Here is a 24,673-nt window from a genome sequence, read left to right as displayed (position 1 = left end):
GCAGCTAGCACAACTCCATGCTTATCCACTATAGTGGGACGACCAAGAAGAATTAAAAATAAGATGTCTCCGCCCTTGCAGCAGACTGGTACAACTGGATGGTAACTATGGTGAGAAATAAAGTAGTGTGGGTACGTTAAAAAGAAACAATGTTGCACAGCCAGCATACTGCAGTGGGACATAGATAATATTGGGGACTAAAAAAAAGAAGAAAAATGTGTCCCAGCCCGCGTACTAAGGGACAGAGATTAGTGTGGGCAGAAAAATACAGCCGGAAGAGAATGAAAAAAAAATCACCGGATAGTTGCGATTGTTTTTAGCGTGAATGATCCAGCGTTAGCTCGCTTGTGATCGTAAAAAAATAGAGATGCATTTGATTTGACATAGTAGAGTGGCGGCCGATGCGGCGGCCTTGTGGTTAGAGCATCCGCCTCATATGCGAGAGTTGTTTGGAGATGCTGGTCTAGTAGGTTGAAGGTGTATTTTTACTGGTGGGAGCCCGGTGATGGGCTTGCGGGTTCCGACAACGGCGCAGAACTCGGGCTAAGTGCAGACAGCACCGTAAAACAATATGACCACACCCTTTGGTGTAACGGAACATTCGTAAGTTTGTAATGAATAAATATAACGTCACCCTCCAGGGGTTTCAGGAAGCGCGGTTTCCCGGCCGCGGCGGTGGATTTCTATGGAGGCGAAATTCTAGGGGCCCGTGTACTGTGCGATGACAGTGCACGTTAAAGAACCCTAAGCGGTCGAAATTTCCGGAGTCCTTCACTATGGGGTCCCTCATAGCCTGAGTCGCTTCGGGACGTTAAACCCTATAAACCAAACCAAACGAAACCAAACCAAACCAAACCAAACCAAACCAAACCAAACCAAACCAAACCAAACCAAACCAAACCAAACCAAACCAAACCAAACCAAACCAAACCAAGGTTTCCGCTTAATTATGTTGCGCACAGTCTACTGCTGTAAGGCCAACTAAATCGGCTGGGGAAAGGGCGATGCATGCCTAACGCTGAGCCCGAGGCGGATGACGAAGAGGACGAAGTGGTTATGGCGGCGCCCCCGCGGAGCTGAGCGGAGCTGCCCCGAGACTCCGGCGGCATGGCCGCGAGGTCTCCTAGTCCGCCCGCCGTCAGAGCCACCACCTCCAAGCAGTTCCTCGCTCTCGCCGGCTACATCCTGGGCCGCGAAATTGGACAGGGGACCTACTCGAAAGTCAGGTGAGCCGGGTGCAGCCCCACACTTGCCTGGCAGCAGCAACGAGGTATACCTTAGAATCGAGGTCTGTTTTGCAGAAGACGACAAAGGATCTGGCAACCAAGAGGTTCTTCGCGTTCTGTAACAACAGCTGGTACTCACACAGGCAGTCTCGTTACTTTGCTGTAGATTTCTGCGGCCATTCAGGTTACGCACAGCAGCACCAGCTGCCCCGCAACTGGTTTACAGCCGTTGAGCGGCTCCCGACAGTGGTGGCAGTCTTTATCAGTGAAAACACATAGCCGAAATTGTAATTTTCTATTGGGCTCTTCTACAAACAAGCGCGAAAACTCTGCTCAAGACCAGTCATTACAATCAAGCACTTCCTCCATAAAACAGTTATCAGAACTCAGGACCCTGATGAGCGTGCTAAAATTAGCGCCGACTGTCTTAAGGAGACAAAGTAAAAGCTACGTTTTTTCTACCGATTCATATATACAATGGCACCAAAAAAGTGTCAGTCATTTCTACGAAGGCGTTGCTGATTCCCTTGAGGACGTTGTTTATTGGAGTAATGGCACTGCTCCAAAGCGAAGTGTAGTTCAGTGCCGTTGACAATATTTGCACTGAGACCGGAGTTGTGCGTTCAGGTATGGTGAAATGTAAAAATTATCTTCATTTGTTTTTACGGCATTCTTCTCCGCCTCGAAGGCTGCAGGTCGAAGCCATTGCTATTGCTCGAGTTAAAGACGGTAAGGTGAATCGATACGCAATGAAATTAGAACATAATTATTCTTCTCCGGCACAGCAGTCTAAACTCTTGAATGGGTGACGTTTGAAACCGAAGTGAATAATACTGGCTCCCATTACCATGTTGACTTCAAAACCGTTGGAGTTTTTTCTTTAAAATTTGCTATTTTATTGTGTACTCAAAGGCTCAGCATTTGTCATGGTGACATCTCATGTTTTCGGGCCAGCCGATTTTCAATGTCCCTGTTTAATTCCGTAAGTTCTCGCATCTTCCGCAATTGCCAGTGCCGCTTTGGAAGCGAAGAGGTATATCCAGGAGGCTTTCGTGTGCAGTACAGGACCAAAAAAAAAAGGAGGCTTATATAGAAAGATTAAACCCGGGTACATGAACGCTGGGAATCAGACAAAGGTCAGCTAGGAAGGAAGAAAGAATGAAGCATGTATCATGACACTTTATGCTAAGTGACTTTTTTATCTTGTTTTCAGCACCACCCTTGTCTGCTTACCCCCTGTAGTGCAGTGATATCTTCTTCAGTGCAGGGTTGTTGTGTTCAGGGGGTTTCGCCTTTTTCGGGGAATTTGCGGAATAAAAGTTGGCGAAGAGGTTTTTACAGAGTTTAGAGAGTTTCCGCGAAACCGACATAAGCGAAATTGTCTAACTTTATTTAAATTGGTGGAGTGTTGAAGCGGCTGCAAAGAAAGCGAGTGCGAAACAAGAATATTTAGGTCTGTTCAAGAAATTTTCAGTTACGCCATGGAGCATCACTTCCGCAGTGGCTCTGTAGGCATGGCGTTTCTTTCCTGAATGCGAGATTGGCATTGAGTTCTATGTAATTCTATTAATTTCGGTAGAGCCAGAATGCGAAATCGCTATGTACAGCGGTTCACGTACACATTGAAATGCTCCTGGTTTAAGTTATTCCGGAGATCTCTACTATGAAATTTCTCATGCCATTTGCTCTGCTCCGGTGCGTAAAATTATTATTTATTGCTGCTTTCGCGTCCAAGTCTTTATTCACATCGCTCTCCGAGTTCATCCCGAACTGCAATGATTCCGAAGTAGCTTAAACAGCGAACTGCAGCATCTCTGCGACATTAATTCAGAGCCAGTATGACAGACCCGTTCTCTGGCATCGGGTGCAGGATCGGCGTGAAGGGCGACCAGCGCTATGCGGTCAAGATCATCCCTCGGCATCTGGCCCCGCGCGAGTACGTGTACCACTTCCTGCCGCGAGAGCTGGCCATCATCCCCAAGCTGCAGCACCCGAACATCATCCGCGTCTACGACATCCTCGAGATCAAGCGCAAGGTGTTCGTCGTCATGGAGCTGGCCACGCAGGGGGACCTTCTGCTCAAGATCACCAAGGACGGCCGCTTCTCTGAGAGCAAGGCGTTCCACTACTTCGACCAGATATGCGACGCGGTCGCCTACCTGCACCGGCAGAACATCGTACACCGAGACCTCAAGTGCGAGAACATCCTCCTGAGCGCCAAGAGGCAGGTCAAGCTGGCCGACTTCTCCTTCGCCCGGCACACCCGTGAGAGCCTTTTTATTTTCTTTTTTAGAGCAATAGCTTCGTGTCGGTGCGATTCTTGACCTTGTTAAGCCAGCATGACAACATAACCACTTTATTTCAAACTGCCCATAACGGAGGGGTATAACATGGCCACGACGATTCACCATGGTGGCATGACCTTTGACCTTTACCACGGACCTTTGACTTTGTGGTCAGTGACCTAATCGTTAGTAATATTGTGCAACAAAGAGTTTAACCCCGCAAAACTGTGTCTAACCAAGCCGGAGCTATCACTCGACCTTTGGGTGTAACCGTGGTTAAACCGCTGCCACTTTTTATTCTTTCATTAGCGTTGTCTGCCTTCACAGGTGTTTCCGTGGTGTGATATAATGATAATTTGCTGGACTAATTGGTTTCGCATTGTAATAGACCATGCAGCGCCCCAAGACGTAGACAGACGAAAAAAGAAACTCATCGCACATTAGCGCCCTGTTGAAACCAATGAGGAAAAATTAAGCGAGGGATATGGAGAGCTTGCCCGTTTTCTCGAAGCTGGTCGAGAGAAGACTGAAGCGGATGGGCTGCTAAGCAGGTTCAGCTTATACATTTTCAGTAAGCTTGGGAACTGCAACATCCTTCTTATCCTAGCTGATAACTTCAATACGAGAGCGCTAATGCATGTAGTATATACTATAGCCGCAATGCCTTTTTCGAGAAGACAGGACGTAGAGCGCACATACCATAAGTACAGCTTCAATCAGCATTACTTGCAACGTGGCGGTGGTGAGAGTGGCTTAACTTGTGGTAAATAGCAGTTGAATGCCTCATGTGGCGCACTGCGTGTACTGAAGTTCTTTTTGCAGGTGGATGCATAGCCTTTGTCAGGGTGTTCCTGCTTGAGAACCTTTTAGATGTAGATGGAGAAGCTTTCCTTCCTGCGGCGAGTAGCATCAGACTCTCATAGCTTCACGCAGAAGGTACTACATCTTGCATGTTGCAAGTCGTACTGAGCTCGGCGGTGCATCACGAACAAAATATTGACGTGAGAAAACACCTCGATAGCCTTCATAGAAAAAGGGGCGTGGAGACTAGAATGCGGGCGTATAGCGAGGGAAATAAGCCTAGCTTGTTTGCTGATGCGATTGCATTGGAAGCCCATAGGAAAAAAAACAGCGGCTTCCGCCCCCCACGCAATTCCCGTTGTCAAGAGGAAAGTAACGTCACAAGACCGGACGTGACGTCACTTCCGCCAAAGGCATCAAAGCTTCTAATGTTATCGCACTGCCAGCGCATCACAGGTGTGTCTGTGAATTTTCATTTGTAATACCAGGATGGAACAGTCCGTGGGAAGAAAAAAAGACAAAGCGGCGCTGCCCGCGGCCATGTTTTCAGTGTTAGTCTTATTGAAGTTTTTGTACACTGCGCGGTTACTAAAGAATCAGTATAAATTTCCCTTCCTTCCTTTTTTTCGTTTCACCTCTGGTTGAGTCACATTTTTAGGCCTAGTAGCTAGCAGCGCTGTTGTGCCACGTGCTTACGTCTACATGCGCGTCACGTATCGTCCTCCTATGTACGAGTGTAGATGAAGAGGATATTGTCGTCGCGACGAAGTTGATGTCACACGTTGCTATTTATAGTTTTTTACTCTACGTGCTTCCACGAATTTCGCTCTTTCTGGGCCGCACAGTCAATGAAAATTTTCAGCTACTCTGCCTTTCGGGCTGCAAAGACAGTTTAGGCCATTTTTATGGCTCACCAATTAGACTGCGGTATGTTGAACCATACTTTACTTTCTACTGACCTCGCCTGCTTGGGCATATGGTACCCCTGAAATATTTCTCAAACAAACAAACAAACAAACAAACAAACAAACAAACAAACAAACAAACAAACAAACAAACAAACAAACAAACAAACAAACAAACAAACAAACAAACAAACAAACAAGAAAGCAAGCAAGCAAGCAAGCAAGCAAACAAACAAAAGACAAACAAACAAAGAGGTTGGTTGGTTGGGTATTATGGACAGTTTGTGATGGACGAACTGAAAACGAGGCCCCTTGTGCAATAAGTCATCTCCAGCTTGTTCATGCGCACATATTCCTACCACCTGCGCAGACAACGCAAAGAATCGCAAGCTGCTGAGCCGGACGTTCTGCGGCAGCGCGGCGTACGCGGCGCCCGAGGTGATCCAGAACATCCCGTACCGGCCCAAGCGCTACGACTCGTGGAGCCTGGGCGTCATCCTCTACATCATGGTGTGCGGCCAGCTGCCCTTCGACGACTCCAACCCGTTCCAGCAGGTGCGCGCCCAGATGAGCCGCCAGATCAGCTTCCCGCCGTCGTACGGGCTGACCAAGATGTGCCGCAACCTCATCAGGCACCTGCTCGAGCCGTACGTGCTGTACCGCTGCTCCGTGCCCCGAGCCATGAAGCACCCCTGGATGCGCAAGGAACGCATCAAGCGCAAGCTCAAGTGAGTGTGCCAACTTGCTTTGCGAACCTAATTTGTGTTCTATTCAGACAAAACATGCGCTAAACCCATGGACGGGCTAAACGGTCTTACAACCCTTTCACTCTTGTTAAGGCATGCTCTGCAACGAGCCCGTGTTGATGTCCAGTCGCAAAAATTGACGCAAAAAATCATCTGTGCGAAGTGTGGAGACAGCAGCGAACTTGCGGACAACTCTTGGAGGGTGCGGGGCTGTTCGCGCAATTCTTCTTGGGATTAGAGTCGAAAAAGTTTTAGCTAGTGTGCCCCGTTCCCATGCAAAATTTGGCGCTCATGGGAAGGCAGGGAAGGGGGGGGGGGGGCGTACACGCTTCTCTTCCTATCCTCCCCCGTAAATCTATGCATGACCAGGGAAGAGCCACAGCCTTAGTTTACCACACCCATAATAGCGGTGATCAGTAGAAGTATAGTATATGTGGGTGTATTCGTACGCGAGGAGGCCAACGGCGTATTCAGCTATAAAACAACTTCCAGAAGCCTCGACGGAATGCCTCGTTTCCTTCAGCAGAATGTTGATAGAGGCTAGACTGCGTGGTATCTCGAAGCAGTAAAAGTTCTGGCACGGTGCCCGGTCATGCAAATGATTTGTGGCGCGAGTTTGGCGCGCTGGGCAAAGTTAAAGGAAATGCTAGTTTACGCGATCCCGCAGCTGTTCAATGCTGCAGTCTCAACGAAGTTGCGTCTTTCATAGCTTGAGTTGCTTTGGGACGTTAAACCCCTTGAACTAGTCTCAACGAAGCGAAGGGGTCTGTATGGAATCTTCACGCCTAAAAATGTAGAACATGACAACTATTACATGCTACTGCGACAGTGTGTCCAGGAATTTCCCTGCCACCGTTTTTTTGTAGATTTTTTTATCGTTGAGCTTTGAAATGCAGCGAGAGCTGTAGTGACGCTGCAAGTTGCAGGGGTGCCTAAGGGTGCATCAGCAAATATCGGGTTATTTCATATTGGATATCTGTGCGATTGCTTAGACAAGTTTGAAGGATGCTGTACGCAGCCAATAAGATCACTTCTTTCGCACAACCGAATGAACCCTTAGACGTGTAATGGGAAGCTTGGAAATACCTTCAAAGGCGTCGTTCCGCACACGGTTACTGGATGCTCACCAGCTTCGTTTTATTTATGATTGTTAAAGACGACTTCTATAAGTATTGTGCGCGATCCCACCGCTGCTAAAGTTTTAGCGGTTGCACGGTTCATCCAACGCTTTCAACAAATCTTTCCTTCCCATCGCCACAGAAGAATGGAACAACCTTCCTGAAACCGTTGTCATCGAATCTAATCCCACCAGGTTTAGGCAGTTACTAACAGACCACTTGAACCAACTATAGCTACTTCCTTCACGCTGCTCTGCCTGCAATTTGAACTGCTTGTGCCATTGCGTCACCCCCCACAAGTGTTTTCACACTTATTTAATTTCCGCACATTTTAATGTTTAATTTTATATACTACTTCTTTGCCATATATATTCTGTATTATTTGGATTAGCTGACGTTATTTTCACGTCAAACTTGCTGTTCTTGTTATTTTTTGTAAGGCTTTTTTATGTTCACATGCCTTTGTATGACCGCTTCACACCACTGTCTCACCCCCCCCCCCCTCCCCCCTATGTAATGTCCCGGACGGGATCTTTAAGGATACAATAAATAATGACGATGATGATGCATTTCGATTGTATTTCGGGGTCCTGTTTGCGCTGATATTTTTCTCAGCCCAGTGGTTTCTCGCTCCCCACTCCTCGGATGCAGTGCTTACTTTCGACCACGCAGTCGCGCAGCCAGTAACGTTGCGTAAATTGCACACGTGACTATGGCAAATTGGTTTGGCTGGCGCTAGGCCGATAACGAAGCAGCGGCACCGCGGCGCCTTGTATCGCTTTGAACTGCTTTGCAATGATGGAGACAAAGGAAACGAGAAAGGCTGTGACATTCTTTTACACCCTGTGATCAACGTCTATAGGCATGTCACCGACGCGCGTGCGCTTCGGCGAGGCGAAGCGGACGCAGCTATACCGCCGGGAGGTATCGTAGCTTTTCCTGCCACTGCAATTGTTCTTGAAGAACCACATAACTTCTGCCATACCTTTCATCTTGGACCGCGGTTTTGGTAGGGTCTCTTCTATCTTTCCCCTTGGGCATGGTTATGTTGCGTCGTATATGCCTCGTCACGGTTGGCCCCGTGGCCTTATTCTCCTCGTCCATTGGGTTTCCCCTAGATGGCGCCACGGATGATGAGTTCAGCCAACGTTTACTGCGTCGGCACCGGTGCGAGGACGCGCGAAACCTCTCTATAACACCTGTTTCTGCAAAGAAAAAAATGACATTATAGCGCCGCTGTACGCCTCGGACGCCGGCGAGAAAAAAGAGCTGTTCGGGGATATTATTCTTATTTCCCAGTTTCCGCTTTTCTTAGTGCCCGATATTATAAGGTGTTTATTCTGAACATTATATTAAATCCTTATATGACACAATATTGCAGCATTTACAACATGCATTTTTTTTGTGGAACGTCCGATACATGTTTATTCCATACAGAAGCCTTGTAAGGTGCACGATGATATTGTAGCGTATATAGCGTGGAACTTCCAAAGAAGTACTGCTTGATACGAGCCTTATCGCTATCTATATACTTCACCACAAAAGAGTGCGTCCGACTTATATACCTTCTGGGACAGTTTGCATTTTCAAGACGTGCGCATGAGAAAAAAAAGAAAAACTACTTGAATTGGGGCTCGGACAAAAGTTGTGCTGAAAACAGGCCGTCCAGACAACAGCAATATAGCTAGCAGACGGCCGGCACAGTACGCTATGCACAACACTTGACATTCGCGAGGGGAAGGGGTGCTTGCTCTTTTTTGGAATCAGTCCCCAGCTTTGTGAAGCTGACATAAGAAGTCTATACTTATGCGAGAAAAAGCTTCAAAACGCGGCTATGTCTTACCGTGAGCCAGTGGGAGGGAATGTGCGGTTTGTGAGCGATAGAAAGAAAACAGGGGCAAAAATAGCTGTGGAAATATGGCGTGCTTTCCAAACGTCAACTACCGCATCCATAAAGCGATGGAAATGAAAATGGAAAAGCATTGTTTTTCTTTTCCTTTCCTTTTGTTTTTATTTTTCAATGAGAATATTTTCCCCCCTTTCTAATGACGCACCTACTGATCAGCATACAGTCGAAAAACAACGCTTATTAGGTTCACCTCTGTTCCCCCAAGAAGGAAAGCGGTTTTGTGATCTAAGGTTGCGAGCTCGCTTCGCAATGTGAAAGTGATAGGTTTAATTCCCTGCACCTTTGGAAGAAATTTAATTTCTCTTTGCGAGATTTCCACGTTCTGTGACACCACTTTTTCTGGACAATGGTCTTCGTCGCCGATGAGCGATATAATACTTTTGCATTAAAAGGAAAAAAGAGTATTTAATGCTGAGATATATGCCTGCCTCAGTCGAGTAGTGGCGTTGCTCAGGCGGCTTCCGCTAAAATACGAGGGCTTTACCTTCAGAATCTCTCCGCTTTCAACTTGCTGTGCTACTGCGCGTACACTGCGAGTTGAAAAATTGGTTGCTGTTGCCGACTTGTAAATAATATCGTTACGTGGCCCAAGGCGGAGACGACACAAGAACGACCCGGGCATAGCGCACAGCCCGAGAGCACAGAGTTCAAAAGCCCAGGACATGCGTGCCGTCGAAACACTTTGTTACCTCATCTCGATTACTCAATATCCGTTGCAATATTCAGAGTGGCGCTGCATTTCTGCATGGTTTGAGCGCCATTATGTAATTCAAGTATTTCTTCAGTGCGGAAAATGGCAAAACTGACGCCGGACCGCGCCACCAGATTTGTTCGTGGCGAGCAGCTGACGTTTGCTTGCTTGCTTATGCGTACACTTTTCCCGCCTTCTTTGAACGAAGAGTAGAATAGATTTAGATTATGGCTGTACGCATTAGAGTAAATTGATCAGGAATGTCCCACATTTCGACCTGGCTTCACGGGTTTCGTGTATTCACAAACCCAGAAAAGATTCCGGTGACACCACTCGCGTGAACAGCCGCGCCTGCCTTATCAAGACTCGCATGTAATTCCAGTCATATATTATCGAGCAACGACTTATGCCTTTAGTAGTCCTAGCCAAGCAGTTACTGCGTTAGCAGCGTAGTCCTCTTTTGGGAGAAAGACAAAACTTGTTTATTCATTCAGTCCTCAAATGCCCCTGCAGGAGATTTACGTGAGGTGTGCGCGGCTTCACCGAAGAAAGCTTTCAAAGGCGACCCTCAAATTCGTCGCACTGGAGTGCTGTACCGCTTCTACAGATAATTCCTCTGTTTTGCTGCATGCGCAAAAAAAAAACAAAAACAAATGTAAATGCTATGATGTGCGCGGATTGACTGGTCCGGGATGAATGGCGGTGAGTGGGAGATATAACGGTATTATCGATTAGGACATTATAAAACTTGGAAGATTTACATTATTTTTTTGCGCTTTGAGACTAGTGCAAGCCGCTTTTAAATGAATGCGACTGACGTGGACTCCAGTCCACTTTTGGAGGGAGAGTGTGAAGACGTTGAGTAAGAGAGTAAAGGAGGAGTCACGCTTTTTCTGCTCAAAACATGCTGTTTCCTTCAAAAAGTGAACTGGAGTCGACTTGAATCGCATTCATGTAAACGCAGTCATAGGAAGAATGCGAGGTTTTGGCATACATTCAACGGAATTAGAAAGATATATTGTGAGCGTGTGTGGGTAACCAGTCGTGATATGCGTGCCTTTTTTCTCGACCTTCTTCTGTTTGACTGGTTTCCTCTTAAATATGGGACAACTGGCCGAGGTTTCGACTCTGCTATGTGTGTGCGTGCGTGAGTACGCGTGTTTGTGTTTATGTAAAGGCGCGCGCCTCCTCCAGAGCCAATCACCCACCCACCTACCCAATTCCACAGTCCAGAAGCCTCCACCCACTAGAAGCCCGTTCAGAACCGGACCGAAAAAGTGACGGGAAGATGAATTCAAAGGCGCAGTGGGAAGGCTAGCAGTGTAAATGCGAAATGCTCTTACAACTAATACTGCTCATGCAGGTTTATGGAATGACATCACATGATCGTCTGTGCAAATTTTTTCACCACAATGACATCTGAAGCTCACACAGGAGTGTTTCTGGAATGGAGTCCCTCATCTATCATATTGACAGTCTTTAGACAAATGGACTTATTCATTCCTCACCTGGGTCCCTGTTATTCACTAGCAGTGTGGGGCTGAATATTATACAACTGTTTTACAGGGCCCGGAGTTACTATTTCGTGAGGTGATAGAACTAAACACTAAACTACAGTGAACGTGGAGGCAGTGCGCCAGTGTCACATAGATGAATGCGTTATTGTAGTTTCCTTACGTTTCAGTCGCTCGATAGCGCTCACTTCTCTGTGTATAGGCTGCACTGAACGCTTGCAATTGAAATTTAATTTTTTGGCTTCCATAACTACAGTGCATTTGACGGCAGTGCATTTGACGGCAGTGCATTTGACACAACACACAGTGTTGTGTGTCTTCTCGGTGCCGCCTCCTCTGCGTTGAAATGAGCTGTAGCTATGTAGGCCAGCGGATTGTATTATCTTTTGGATTTAGAAGAATCCAAGAGCCTACGCTTAAAGACAAACAGATCTGCCTAACGGCGCCCTGGATACTAAATAAAGATTAAGTAAGACTAAGACGTCCCACACATCCGTCCTGCAGGCACATGAAGGACAGCCGACTGAGCGAGCTCGAGGCCAAGAGCAGTGGCGGCAACGTCAGCCCGCGGGCGGCGCAGTCCGACGTGAGCGTTCCCCATGCCACCAAGGGAAGCCCCGTCCCGAGCCCTGGCGGCCTTCGCTCCATGTCGGCATCCGGGCTGCCCCACTACGGCGCCGGAGGAGGAGGCGGCGGAAGGCGCAGTCCCAACGGCAAAGCCCGCTTCACGGCGGAGTCGCCAACCTTCTACAGCAAGACGACGTTGGCCAGCCAGACGGATGAAGGCCCCATCGGGTGGCAGCAGCCGGGCTCACCGTACAGGCCCAACCCTCTTCTCCAGCAGCCCATGCGTCACGGCCACGGGGCCGTCAACACCCGTGTGCACCCGTATACGACGGGCGGCTACCAGGCCGCCGGCGGCTACGGCTACGGCATGTACGGCGGCGGCCAGATGGGAGCCATGGGAAACATGGGCATGATGGGAGCGGCGCCGGGATACATGCCGGCCATGGGGAACATGCCTGTAGGAGGCATGTCTCCTGGCGGAGGCATGTTCCCCATGCAAGGAGGGGCGCCCATGATGGGGATGCCACCACGAAGGCGCAGGTCAGGAGGCAACCTGAACGTGAATGTAGTGACACCGCACGGCGAGATCTCCGTGTCCAGCAGCTCGTCTGGATCGTACCTCTAATGGAGCGAACTATGTGGACCTCTTCTGCGACTCACGAAAGGACCGACCGCTCTTAACTTCTCTGTTAAAAGAACTTTTGTTTTTTGTGTCAACAGGGCCCAGGCAGCTCACGAACTATGGACGACACAATCTTGCGAAGTGCCAGATATACTCAATGTGTGGTGTAGGCACGCTGTAGCCAATTCAAAAGAGGTCTGAGAGGCTTGACGGCGGCATAAAATTCTCTTAACGCGATCATGATGTCGGTCCCGTTGCGAACATTTGGTGCATAACAGTTACTTCTGCTAAGGTGGTCATTAGATTTTGCACATGTTTCGAAATTATGCAACAAATGTATTTTCTATAGTTGCAGTAAAGCAGCACGGCCACCAAGTTTTGATATAAAGGACTCGTCTCAAAAATGTGAAAAATAGTACCTACAATGGTCTCTTATGCTCTATGTCGACGGTTCTGTTTAAACCGCAGCGAACACCTTTCGTTTATAGCGAAATGCAGTAACGCCTGTGTACTGACATTAGGCGATAACAACACCTGTCTACCCTGCTTAGGTGGCAATAGCGCCTTTGTACTCACAATAAATGAAAACATCTGTGTAGTCAAGTGTTAATTCTAAGTGCCTTCAAAATAATCCGGAGCCACATGCATACATTACGTTGAACGTATTGGCACACTGTTTGCTATGAGGCATGAATAACTCAGTTTTTTTGGTCTTCTTATTTGGTCAGCGTAAAAACCTTCGTGGCATGCGCCCTTTCACTACTTGCGCGTGAGGTAAGTGGATGCAGAACACAACTTATTCGAGTTCCTGCGAACTTCACTGCGCTGCGTATTGCGTCGACCAAGTGAGTTCAGTACGAATGCAACAGCACGCGGCTACGTGTTTCCAGGCTGAGGCCTGTAGCACTTTGCGCTGTTTATTTCTCTCTGTACCCTAGCCCCAACCAAAGATCCTAGAAAACAAAAATATGCCATTGCGTCACGCTACAAAATGCAGAACGCATGTTTTCAATTGTGTTGTATGGAGCGTAGAAAATGGCGTGGAGCTTGCTTTTAATGCCACGAACGTGCGGTGACAGACAGGCGCTATCCAGTCTAATAGGCTCCTCGCTCTGATGGATGTGTTGGAGACTTTTTCCTGCCTCCACTATATTATGTTAGGAACATTTTTTTTTTGGTTTGATACGCGACTCTTGATTCTTTTCCTGTAAGCCCGCGCCTGACAGTATTCGTTAAATATGGAGGTGAGACGAGTGGACCTAAGGAAACGACATGGCGTCTTTTCTTTTCTTGGTATAGATATTATTCACTTGCTTCTAGGCTCTGCATAGAGTATGGGCAAGCGAGCGATTCGGCTTTTCCTACTGGGACTGAGCTTACTGCAACTCTTGAGTAAGTAACACGAATTCTGATGGCTCGTTAGGAGGACTGGTACAATGGCACTGCGCGTGGTTTAACTGGCCGTGCTGAACTCTTATCGCTCGTGGTTGCATTGCTATTGTGAGGCAATTTTTAATTCATTTTTTATTTTCGACGAACCTTATGTTCATTTTCAACCTATCCCTTTCAACTCGCGGTGTTAGTCCATGATTTGTTTTTTCTTGGCCTTATAATCCCCTTTTCGAGCGATGTTGCACAACTCATGGATGTGTTCGTCCTAAGTAGTGTACTTCCTTAGCCGTACGCTTCTATGCTGCCCAGTGTGCTAAACGGTCAGGGCTTTTAAAGCTGTTACCTGTCCTCCTGGTAATTTTTTATTACGGTATAAATTCGATTTGATTTGACAAGCTAAGGGCGACAACGGCGAATGTATCATGAAATAATTTTGTGACTACTCAGGTTTTGCTGTCGAAAGTCTCGACAATTATCTTCCAGCAAATATTTTGTCTTCTCTTGCTACTATTATACCTTTCAACAATTTGTGCACTGGCATATGCAAGAACACAAAACTGAGTGTTTGGTAGTCGCAGCGCCATCGCTCGTTCTCATTCAGTGTATCTTGGTATTAGCAAGGTTCTCAAGTCTATCCACCTGTAATACAAGGAAAATGGCCTTCCAGGACTGCTATTTCTCAGAAACGTGTGGTCATAGTAGTTCTCATCCAAATTCGTCGCAAAAAATCGAAGAACCCTAACAATGTGCGAACTAATGCCTATTTACCTGTGTGTAAGTAATCTTAAGTTGGGCGTGGCGCATGAAGGATGTCGACATATTAAGATCAGCCTCGGATGCCCGCCGACAGGGATAGTGCTGGTGAAAGCTCAGCGTGATATCATCACCTCAGCATTTCTTTTTTTTTTTGAAGATGTCGAACGAAGACCATGAGTTATTTTTTTGTATTCTGACCCCTGTCCAGAGCTGGTTTCATCATCAGGCAAGATATTCTGGTGCTGAAGGCCCACACATTGTACAAAGACAGGAACAGAGCTTCCTCGCTTTGGTTCTAGATTCTTCATAATCATGCACTAACTAGCTCATATTCATGTACCCTCTAGTTTCTTCTCTTCGAGCACGAAAGAAATGATAAATATTAGATAGCATCAAAACTCGTCCAAGGATACAAACAAACACGGTGTCATCGGCTGCCAATGTTACGGGAACGGCCTGTTTGGATGAGGAGGGTTTGATCATGTTTGACTACCTTGACGCTGGACAAGCCACTATTATGGCCCGGTATGCCGAACCGCCCCATAAGCTCCGTCGTAGATAGCTGGTTAAGCGACCTGGAATAAAAATCTCCCTTGCAGTACGAGAATGCGCGCTCTCACACTGCTGGTTTAACGGTGAAAGAAAGTGACAAAACGCGGTGGGAAGATCTTTCGAGCTCACGTTAGAGTCCTATGGCCTGGTTCCTTCCGGTTTTCATCACCTCGAGTAAGCAAAACACGCGAGGTCAGCAGGTGACCCAGGAGGTGATTCGTGCGTGTCTACCTCAGTATGGCTGGAATGAAGTTCTATCGGAGTGTTAACATCTTAACCTTCAGGTTGACGGGAAAGGTTCGTGCGAGGAGACGGGGTCTGTGAAAAAAATTAACAAGTATCCGCGAAAATAAAATTCCGCAATTTCATTTAGAGATTTACTCTGCAAAGTCGCTAAGAATGGTTACTCATTTAAACATGAATGTCGTATAATCGAAATGCCGTATAATCGGAAGTTTCTTTTAAAGCCCCCCAATCTGTCTAAAGGAGCACACACACAAAATTTTGATCGCAAAAAAAAATGATATATGTTTCATGGCCGTGAAGAGATTCCTTCCGGTAAGCTTTTGTTGAAGGCGTTGAGTGGTAAATAATTTATTATACTTTGGAAGTTATCAGAGGAGCCGCTCGGCATTTCCAACCGCATAGAGTGAGGACAAGGAGCACTTGCCCCAATTGCGACGTTAACGAACACAGCGGGTGTTCAGAGGACCAACCAGTGTTTGCCGACGATGCCGACGTCATCAGGAATGTGGTTGTCCAGGTTGACCGATCGAACATGACGTCAACATGCTGGCGCTAATCGATACCGAAACAGGCTGTATAAGTTAAAAAAGAAGGTTGGACGAGTTGGTACTCCACTGAGTAGAAACAGCGTGATGAAACGGTGGAAAGACACCTTGAGATATACTGCAGTGATTGGGACAGCAAAACATGCAGGCCATACTTCGGGAAAACGAAAGTGTTGAACAGGCATAAAAGACGTAACAAAGTTGAGAAGAATCGACTTTTGGGCGAGTTGGTGCATGATTCGGTGATACAAGGCGCAAGAGTGGACAAGACGAAACGAAGAACGAACACGGAGAAGGCGCATACAGACATAGCAGTCAGCTGACTCGCTAAGTTCTTCAAGAAGCAGAAATCGAGAGGGTAAAGAAAGCACATGTCAGCAGTCTCTCTGTGGCAATAACAACAAGTGAACTAAGGTTTTTGCCCAGTACTAAATAACGTCCTCGTTGTCGCCATGAACAGTTGTGAGGTATGTATCTTCTCCTGAGATTGTCGATATGTTATCCTTTGCTGGTTGAGACTGTCGCATATATTTCTGTGAGCCAAGCAATAAACTTCAGTTAGAAATCAGCGGTCGTCCTTGTGTGTCTTCCTTAGTCCCAGTTTCAAATCGTGCTGTTTCTGCTAAATCTCCATTACAAAATCAGTTGTAATTAATTATTCACGCTTCTAACTGATGTTTTGAGCTCATTTTCATGATTACGGGACCCGTAGACCCCTTTCATGTAATGCACACCCAAAGACTTTGTGTCTGTAGCCCCTCAACTTTGCGAGAGCTTAAATCTGCTGTGATTGATCTCTTTTCAATGAGAGCTCAGAAGCGGATTTCTCTTCACAGAAGACAGCCGCAGCTGGTGCCGAAATGTTTTCTACGGCATCTAGGGATGCAGTGACGAAGCACCTGTTTCAGTGCTTAATTTTACTTTCAGTGTTTTAGTGCTTAATGTTTCAGTGCTTAACTCATTTTAAGCAATAAGTCGTGTTGGCAGGAAGAAGCTTGCCTCTACCAGGCAATTTATCATGAGGCTATTAAACTTCAACAAAATATCTGTACTCTTTTATAAAGCCTACGAGTTACATGACACAGGTATTATCTTAGTGATGACGACTATCGTGATGTCCAGGTTAAGCGGTAGCACTTATGAGAATATCCGAAGGCCAAGGCAGATGAGGTAACACACACTGTGAAACTTCTTTATGACAAACTATTTATAGACGGAAGTCCTTCACAAGGAAGCGAGACTTGCATGAGGTGATGCGGCTCAGGCGGCCATGATATGCTGCTAAAGTTAACAACATTGGTAATATTGTTTGTTCTCTTTGTCTTGAGTTGCAGAAATGTTGAAAACAATGATGGCGAACCATCTGCCTTGAGTTACGTGAGTGCTGAAGTGAATCATGGCTAGAACCAGCAATAAATGATAGGGAGGTATTTTTGGTTTTCTTTAACGTTCACCTCAAAGGCAGTATACGACGCACAGTAGGGATGTTTTCGTACCTGCTAAGAACACTCTTTAGTGTAGAGAACTTTGTATTGACAACAACTTAGCTGAGTCCGTTTGGTGCCAAATCACATAGTGCGAAAGCTCTTGTCTCGTTCTCTGGGACTTTTATAGGCCACCTGCTTGCAATTTTGGTACAATTCACCAAAAGCACTTTCCGGAGGCTGTGATGCTCTCGGCGACGGTTTTAACCTACCAGCGGTCATGTGAAAATATGGTCAAAGTGTGTTAACTTTTAACAGAAAAGAGCCCTGTGAATTGATTACTCTGTCGGATACCATTGGGTATTGCTCAGCATGTGTCGGAACGAACTCGTGTGGCTATAACAAAATCTATTTGCTGTTTTGTAACAATCCCTATATCGTTGGCGTTGTTCCCAGGATCATTGACCATAATACAGTTGCTTCAAATTTAATTCTAGTTTCTCGCAAGGACATAAAAATGAAGATAAGAGAATGTTTTGCAGAGCGCAGCTCTTAGGCGCCCGTTCCAGTGTTCCGCGTCGTAGTCGCCCGCGTCGAGGTTGTCGGAGCAGTCAGCGTAACATACCACCTGACAACCGTGGCAAGAAGTAGCAGAGCAAAACGCCACCTTCCACGGCGAGAGCGGAGGAATGGACAACCGGAAGGGGGCTGCCACAGGAAGATCCCAGAGGGTGGCTAGTAGTGAGAAGAGTTGCGCTCAAATCTCGCATTACTGACTGCCGCAATTGTCTAATTTTTTTTGAGAAGGGAGATTACAGGACGACTTAAGGACAATGAAAAACCAATTTTTGCTGTTTGAATGCATGGCAGACACCATAGACGTATATAGCTTGCGGCTATTATTCCAAGAAAATCTTACTTTCACCTATAATCATGTGCCGGGCATATCGTCTTCGCAAAGGCAAGCTGTCTACGCTGACGACATTACTATATTTACCATGAAAGGCTCGGATGGGGACGTAGAGAATGCGCTCCTGGAGGCAACGGAATCCACTGTATGCTACGCGCAGCGCGCGAGCTAGACATGCTCTAGAAAGAAGTCGGAACTGCACCTGGTATACTCACGTCTATGTTACCCGGCATGCTTCAAACAAGGCAGGCTCATCCGCATCGCAGGACGAGTATCGACTCATGCATTTGCCGCTTGTGCTTTTAATATGTAATAATGACATTAATTCAGGCATTCAGCCTAAGATTCGGTTGTTTACCGATGATCGCGTTCTGTTGGAAACACATTCTGGGGATAAGGATCACTCACAGTTAATTAATGACCTGAATTGTGTTGAACAATGCTACTCTAAAAAACAGATGCCTTTGGGTGTGAAAAACCGCGCACGTGTATCCTTCCCGCGAAAACAACACAAACTAAATTATCAATATTGATTGCATGGACTGATAATTAAAGAGAATATACGTGTAAATAACTTGGAGGGCTTTTTTAAAAAGGCGGTTCATGGATAGCTTACATTTCTAATGCAGATAGCGGGGCCGGGCGATCCCTCAGCTTCTGACAACAAGAGACAGCACATAATGCTCTTGTCAGGCCAATTATCGAGTATGCCTTCCCTCTCTAGGATTTGGGTCACCGTGTTCACATTCATGCACATTACAGAATCCAGTCTCTTGCTGCCAGCTTCGTCTTGGGGAGGTACTATCGCTTTCTGAGTTCAATTGTGTTAAGAGAGGAACTTGGCGAACGGCGGAAAGATCTACTGCTGAAACTCTTCATTCTACACTTACCACAATCAAACGGGAATCTCTTCACCTTGCTGTCATCATTCACCACTTTATCCCTATTTCCGAAAAGAACACAACTGTAAAGTTCGGTCGTACGCCTACAGGACAAATAATTTGAAAAATCTTTTTTCTTTGTACTACTGAAGATTGGAAGGGTGCACGTGCGAAAGTGGCGCGCCGCAACTCTGTGGATGGATTTTACAAAGCCTTTTGTCCCCTGCAATGACGACCGTGGCGCTGTGGGTTCTTTTTGAATAAAGATTAAAAGAGATTAAAGAATGAAAACATGAGGTTGCGATGTTGAAGTTAATGACTGAGAGCACGTTGAAATGCTTGCTCAGTTCTAAAAAAACATACCAAATAAAAATATCCCATTTTCTTATTATAGCGCATGGCTTTGTATTGAAACATCTAGCTGTTCTGTGTGCCTTCTCTTGATCTCTCACCTGCAGTAATACCTTTTGTACTCACTGAGTGACGACACCTCGTTTTCTACCCCCTATATTCGCAGCTGGAGTGTTTGCAGAGAAATGCGAAAAGAAGTTCTTGCGGAAACTAGTAAGTACGCTGTTTCTGTGTGAACATAATCTTTTTTTTTTCATTATTAGGCGCATAACTCCGCGTCTTTGAAAAATAGAGCTTTCTTAGAGTTTCCGCAGCTCGCGTATAAACTCTCCATTTTTGCATACTATAGCGTGAATAGGGGGGTATTTAATTTAGGCCTCTCCGAAAATGCCTGTCCTTACTTGAGATCTGTAGTTCATAAAATGGAAGTTTAGGTTGGGAGACTGCGAGTAATTACGAGTAGAACTCGCCCCTCACTATCAGAACTGCAACAAGAGTTGAAATAAGTGGTTTTGTGTGAAGCTCGAGTGATGGAAAATCTCTGCTGTAACTTACCGTAGAGAATTTCCTTTTCTCATTCTCATCTGTCCTCACCATTTAGATCTACCCATACTCCACTCCTCTTTCTTCGAACTCTTGGTTTACTTCAGACCAGATTGATCACCAGCCATTCTTGGCCGCTAGTCACAGCAAATTTTTAGCGTCTGAGGGCTGTGTTCGGAATGAAGTTTCTTTGTCTCTCATGTTATTTGGTAGCGTGTATGTTCCTTTTCTCTAGCCGACAGTATTTAGGTGGGCTAGCAAAAGATAAAGAAACAGGAAAGAGTAATAGTGGAGGTTAAGAATATTATTGGATGTCTTTTCGTTCTCATCACTGACATTCTTCCAGGGGCTCACTGGACACGTCCACTCGTGCTGGTACTTCTGCAAGGGCTTCATACCCAAAATAGGCTACGAATCTGACGGGACGCCGTGCACAGTGAGTATATGTGGCGGTGGCTTTAAGGGTTCTGTTCTGCAAAAGTACAATAGTGTACGTTGTCGTTGTTGTGAGCGGAGAATCCTGATTGGTGGTATAGGTGGCTACGACACACGCGAAGCTTTGGATTTTAAAATGGATTAAAAGGTTAGAAAGATGCTGATTATAAGGTGGCAAAAGTACTGAAACGTCATCAGGACATGTAAGTATCGAATCTAAATAAACTGCTTTGAAAAGAAAATTAGGATAATTAGCCAGGAATCGAACCCCTGACCCTTAGGTTGCAAGTTAGACAGGCCGCCCGTAAGCCACGCAGCCAGTTTCGTACAGTTTCGTTACAGCGGATGTTTATATGTGTGTCGTGTGGTCTTTCACATAACATGGAAGCAATGTCCGTGTCTTCGTATAACGCGATAATTTGATTTGATTTGATTTATTGGGGTTTAACGTCCCAAAGCGACTCAGGCTATGAGGGACGCCGTAGTGAAGGGCACCGGGTAGTGAAAGGCACCGGAAATTTCGACCACCTGGGGTTCTTTCACGTGCACTGACATCGCACAGTACACGGACCTCTAGAATTTCGCCTCTATCGAAATTCAGCCGCCGCGGCCGGGATCGAACCCGCGTCTCTCGGGCCAGCAGCCGAGCGCCGTAACCACTGAGCCACCGCGGCGGGTGTATAACGCGATAACGCTGCGTATAGCGCGACAGTGTATACCTTTAAAAGTGGAGCTTAAGTGTCCCCAAATTTTTATTTCTTCCGCTTACATGGCACGACTGCTGTTTGTCCGAATCTCTGTATAACATCGAGTACCGCAGAACAATAGCCAGAACTGCAGTAAACAACACCGAGTAATTTAACTATAAAAAGAGAAGAATTGATCGTGTAGGTTGGAGATTTCAGTCCCTTGTGAACTCACTTCTCTAACAGAAGAGAAATCTGGTGGTATCAAAGCGCACTATTCTATGCGCATTGACGCGGCTGAGCGATAAAAGGTCAACCAGCCTTCGGACGAGAAAAGCGGATTAGAGTGATAGCTAAACCGGGGAATTTCTGAGGTAAAAAATGCTTCACAGCTTTATTATGACGTAACTGAAAGTTGCCACGTTCACCTGGGCATGACATTGAATACTTTCGGAAATACGTCCATGTGGCTATGCCGTGCAGGGGGCCTGAATCATCATGGCCTTGGAGCTGGCGCTTTAACTTGTCGGGGTGACAAGTGACGAGCGTATTTAAGTTATCGATGTTCCTTGATCAGCTTGGCTGAGAGCGAAATGTGTGGAAGGTTTTTTCAAGTATGTGTAGCGTTTAACGATCCTAAAGGTGACCAGGCCAAGGCGAAATTGCCATAGGCCCATGACTAGGACAAAAAACTGATGATTGACGGCTTCAGAATCATTATACCAACTTTTGGTGCTTTAAGGAAGAAGTGTTTGCAATTTCGGGTTCTCTTTTTGCTTAGCGGATTGGCTCGACGAATAAATGTGTTTGGTGGCAAACAATTTGCTTGAAATGAGGTGACCGTCTTGCAACTTTAATTCGAGCTTGCATAGAGAGAGAGAGAACGATAAAACCTTTCCTTTTCTCCCAAAAAGGTGGTATCTGTGTTCTGGGCATCCTCTAGCGCATGTTCAATGTACCGAAAAATGGTCCGAGGGGTCTTGGAGGGTGCTATTAGAACTGGGCTGGATCTAATTTCTGCGGTTTCAGGGCTCAGGTTTCCTTTGCCTTCCTGGACTTGTCGTTGGGCTAAGCCTTTGCGCCCAGTTACGAGGGGAGGGGGAAGACCAGACGACATATTAGCAGAGGATGAAAAACGTGCAGCACATTATACATATAGTGAAGGCTTCCCGGGTTGTTGTCCCTGCGGCTTGGGCAGGGACAAGGGCCGAGGTTTTGATGTGGAGAAATGGGAAGAACATATTTGTTTTGATGACTGAACAGTGTGGGACTGAATGTGCCGGAAGAGGTACTGTAAAAACAACTGAAGCGAAACGCAGCGTCGAGTAACACACTGTGAGTAACCGGAACAAGCTTAATAAATGACCTAACGAGAAAAAGGGAGCTGAATGTGATTTTAAAGGAAATATGCGTACAGAGCATTATGTGAAGGCTTCCTGTAGAGTGCATGTTCTTCCGGATCCAATGATTTTCATAGTGATACGAAACAATTGTAGAGAAGAAAAGGAGAGAAGAATTAAGTGTGATTCCCGCCATATTCTTCTTTCTATACTTCTGACCTTACTCTAGAAATTCTTCCGGCCCGGCGCATGCAAGGATGGAGGCTGTGTAACGGACGTTCCTCCCGACCCGACTCTGCAGAACCCCTCTGGACCCGGTGGCCCTAATCGCAAACCAGTTGCGCTGGCCAAAATCAAATCTGCCAGAAAGAAACTGCCTCCCTTCAAGAGGCAAACACGAAAATCCAAGACGACCAGTGAACCGACCAGTACGAAACCAGCGAGGAGGTTCGGATAAGTGCGAAGAAAACACCGCGAACGCGTCCTGTCCAGTCAGTTTGCAGCTGTCCTTGGACTTCAAAATAAGCTTTGGATGCAACCAGCGGCGTATATTCTTCGCTGGGCTACGTTTACCTTATAGGGTACAGCCCTTTTTCCGTACAGGATCTGTATATTGTAGCAACTGCTTTTTCGGTTTAGTCATTCGCGTCTTGAACAATTGAAAACCAAAACTTTGATACCAGAAACGACGAGTGGCTTTGTTTGCTGGATCCCGACCCTGACATCACAGGCAGCGATTAACTTTGAGAAGTGCATAGATAGGAAAAAAAGGGCGCAAAGTATGGTCCCCATTCGTATTTCATTGGCGATGATTGTGTCTACACTTATGCCGAGGGGAGTGTGTATTTGGGTGCAAGGTTACCAGCTGGGGGAATCCTGTACGTTGGCAAACGACTGAAATCATTTCTCGCGGAAAAAATACAAATTGCTGTTATTCTGATGCAGCGATGACATAAATTTGCACGTACCGTCCTTGCCTAAAGCCACCAGACACAGATGTTTGCTTCTCAGTCGGATAGTGGAGCCCTTATACGGTACCCCTAACGATAAAAAGGTCTAGAAAGGATAGACTTAAAGGGCCACTGACCACCCTCGGGTCGCAAACACTCTCTACCGCTCTTGGAGCGAGCCTCCTCTCCTTCCGTTCCCTCCTTCCGTTCCCACCAACTCACTCAGTTTTATTATTTTTTACTTTTTATGGCTAGGGTTCAAGGCTGTCGCCGTACGCTCCCTCCGCAGTTTTTTTTGTGTTGTTGTTGTTGTTGTTCCTTCATGCGGGTTTCTAGGCATATGCCAAAACAGAAGGCGCTGCGGAAAGCGTTGTGCAGACGACGCGACGGCAAGGCTACGCCCAACCTTCTCCCGTCAGTCAGAACGATGCACCAACGGAGTGCCTTTACCGAAAGTAACCCCCATGACGTCTACGGGGTTCAGAGTAGTGGGGCGGGGACGTTTTTGTTGAAGGAAAGAACGAGCGGGCTTTGATTTGAATTTTCGCAGCTTTTCGGGGCGCGCATGGCTCTAGTATTTTGCAGAGGTTATCTTCGATGCCTCATCTATGCAGTGGGCTTGTTTTTCAAAAATGTCCGGACCCTGGTCAATGGCCCTTTAAAGGCAAAGAAGTGCCATCAGTGATCCGCTACACGACTAAGGAGCAAACCACATAGGTTTGCTACTTTTGGAAAAGACGGTACCAATGCAAGAAGAGCCATTCGTTGACGTTTATGCCAAGCGATCCCACATGACTGTGAGTTAATACGACAGTTCACCAACTGGCCCGAGCGATACGTCCGATTAAACTCGCAAAAAATTCGATCTTTTTTTGTTTTCCGCCGACATCGAATGCCGAATCCTCATTATTCAGTGACTCACATGCTTTCCTCTCTTTAGTAAAGTTGGAACATCTTAGGTTTTGAAGCCAAGTGACGATTGGGCACGCACCTGATTTCTTCTGAACTTGCACTCGCTCGAATGTTTGCTGCAAAAATGATGTCAAGAGCCAAAATAAGAAGTTGCCTGAGCTCCGTTAGTCCTTTGACTGCCCCAGACAAAGCAAGAAAGATACAAGTGCATGCTTTATTGAGCGTTCGCATGTTTTATTGGGGCGCGTTTTCTAGCTCCAGCGAAGCGCGTGATTTATTGACTTCTATGCAGTTCTTTTAAAACTTTTCCTTTCCTACTAGTTCGAGAGTTGAAAAAACAAAAAAAAAACATGCTCAAGACTATTT

General features: G+C 46.4%; 2 protein-coding genes across 2 annotated transcripts; both read left to right on the top strand.

Moving 5' to 3' along the window:
* Window positions 1–891: 891 nt before the first annotated feature.
* LOC149362591 (testis-specific serine/threonine-protein kinase 3-like) lies at window positions 892–12,387 on the top strand. Its single transcript, XM_089569765.1, has 4 exons — window positions 892–1,226; window positions 3,097–3,491; window positions 5,588–5,945; window positions 11,700–12,387. Exons 1-4 carry the CDS (start codon window positions 1,108–1,110, stop codon window positions 12,385–12,387), a joined length of 1,560 nt encoding a protein of 519 aa, XP_089425891.1. The 5' UTR covers window positions 892–1,107.
* A 1,331-nt stretch (window positions 12,388–13,718) lies between these two features.
* LOC149362590 (uncharacterized) lies at window positions 13,719–22,902 on the top strand. Its single transcript, XM_089569764.1, has 4 exons — window positions 13,719–13,776; window positions 19,608–19,654; window positions 20,331–20,420; window positions 22,675–22,902. The coding sequence occupies exons 1-4, from the start codon at window positions 13,719–13,721 to the stop codon at window positions 22,900–22,902; spliced, it is 423 nt and encodes a 140-aa protein (XP_089425890.1).
* The last annotated feature ends 1,771 nt before the right edge of the window (window positions 22,903–24,673 follow it).

This window comes from Amblyomma mixtum, chromosome 2 (genome assembly GCF_055824585.1).
Source record: "Amblyomma mixtum isolate Tamu chromosome 2, ASM5582458v1, whole genome shotgun sequence".
NCBI lineage: Eukaryota > Metazoa > Arthropoda > Arachnida > Ixodida > Ixodidae > Amblyomma > Amblyomma mixtum.
The sequence above is the reverse complement of the archived record's forward strand: the minus strand, read 5'-3'. Positions and strand labels throughout refer to the sequence as shown.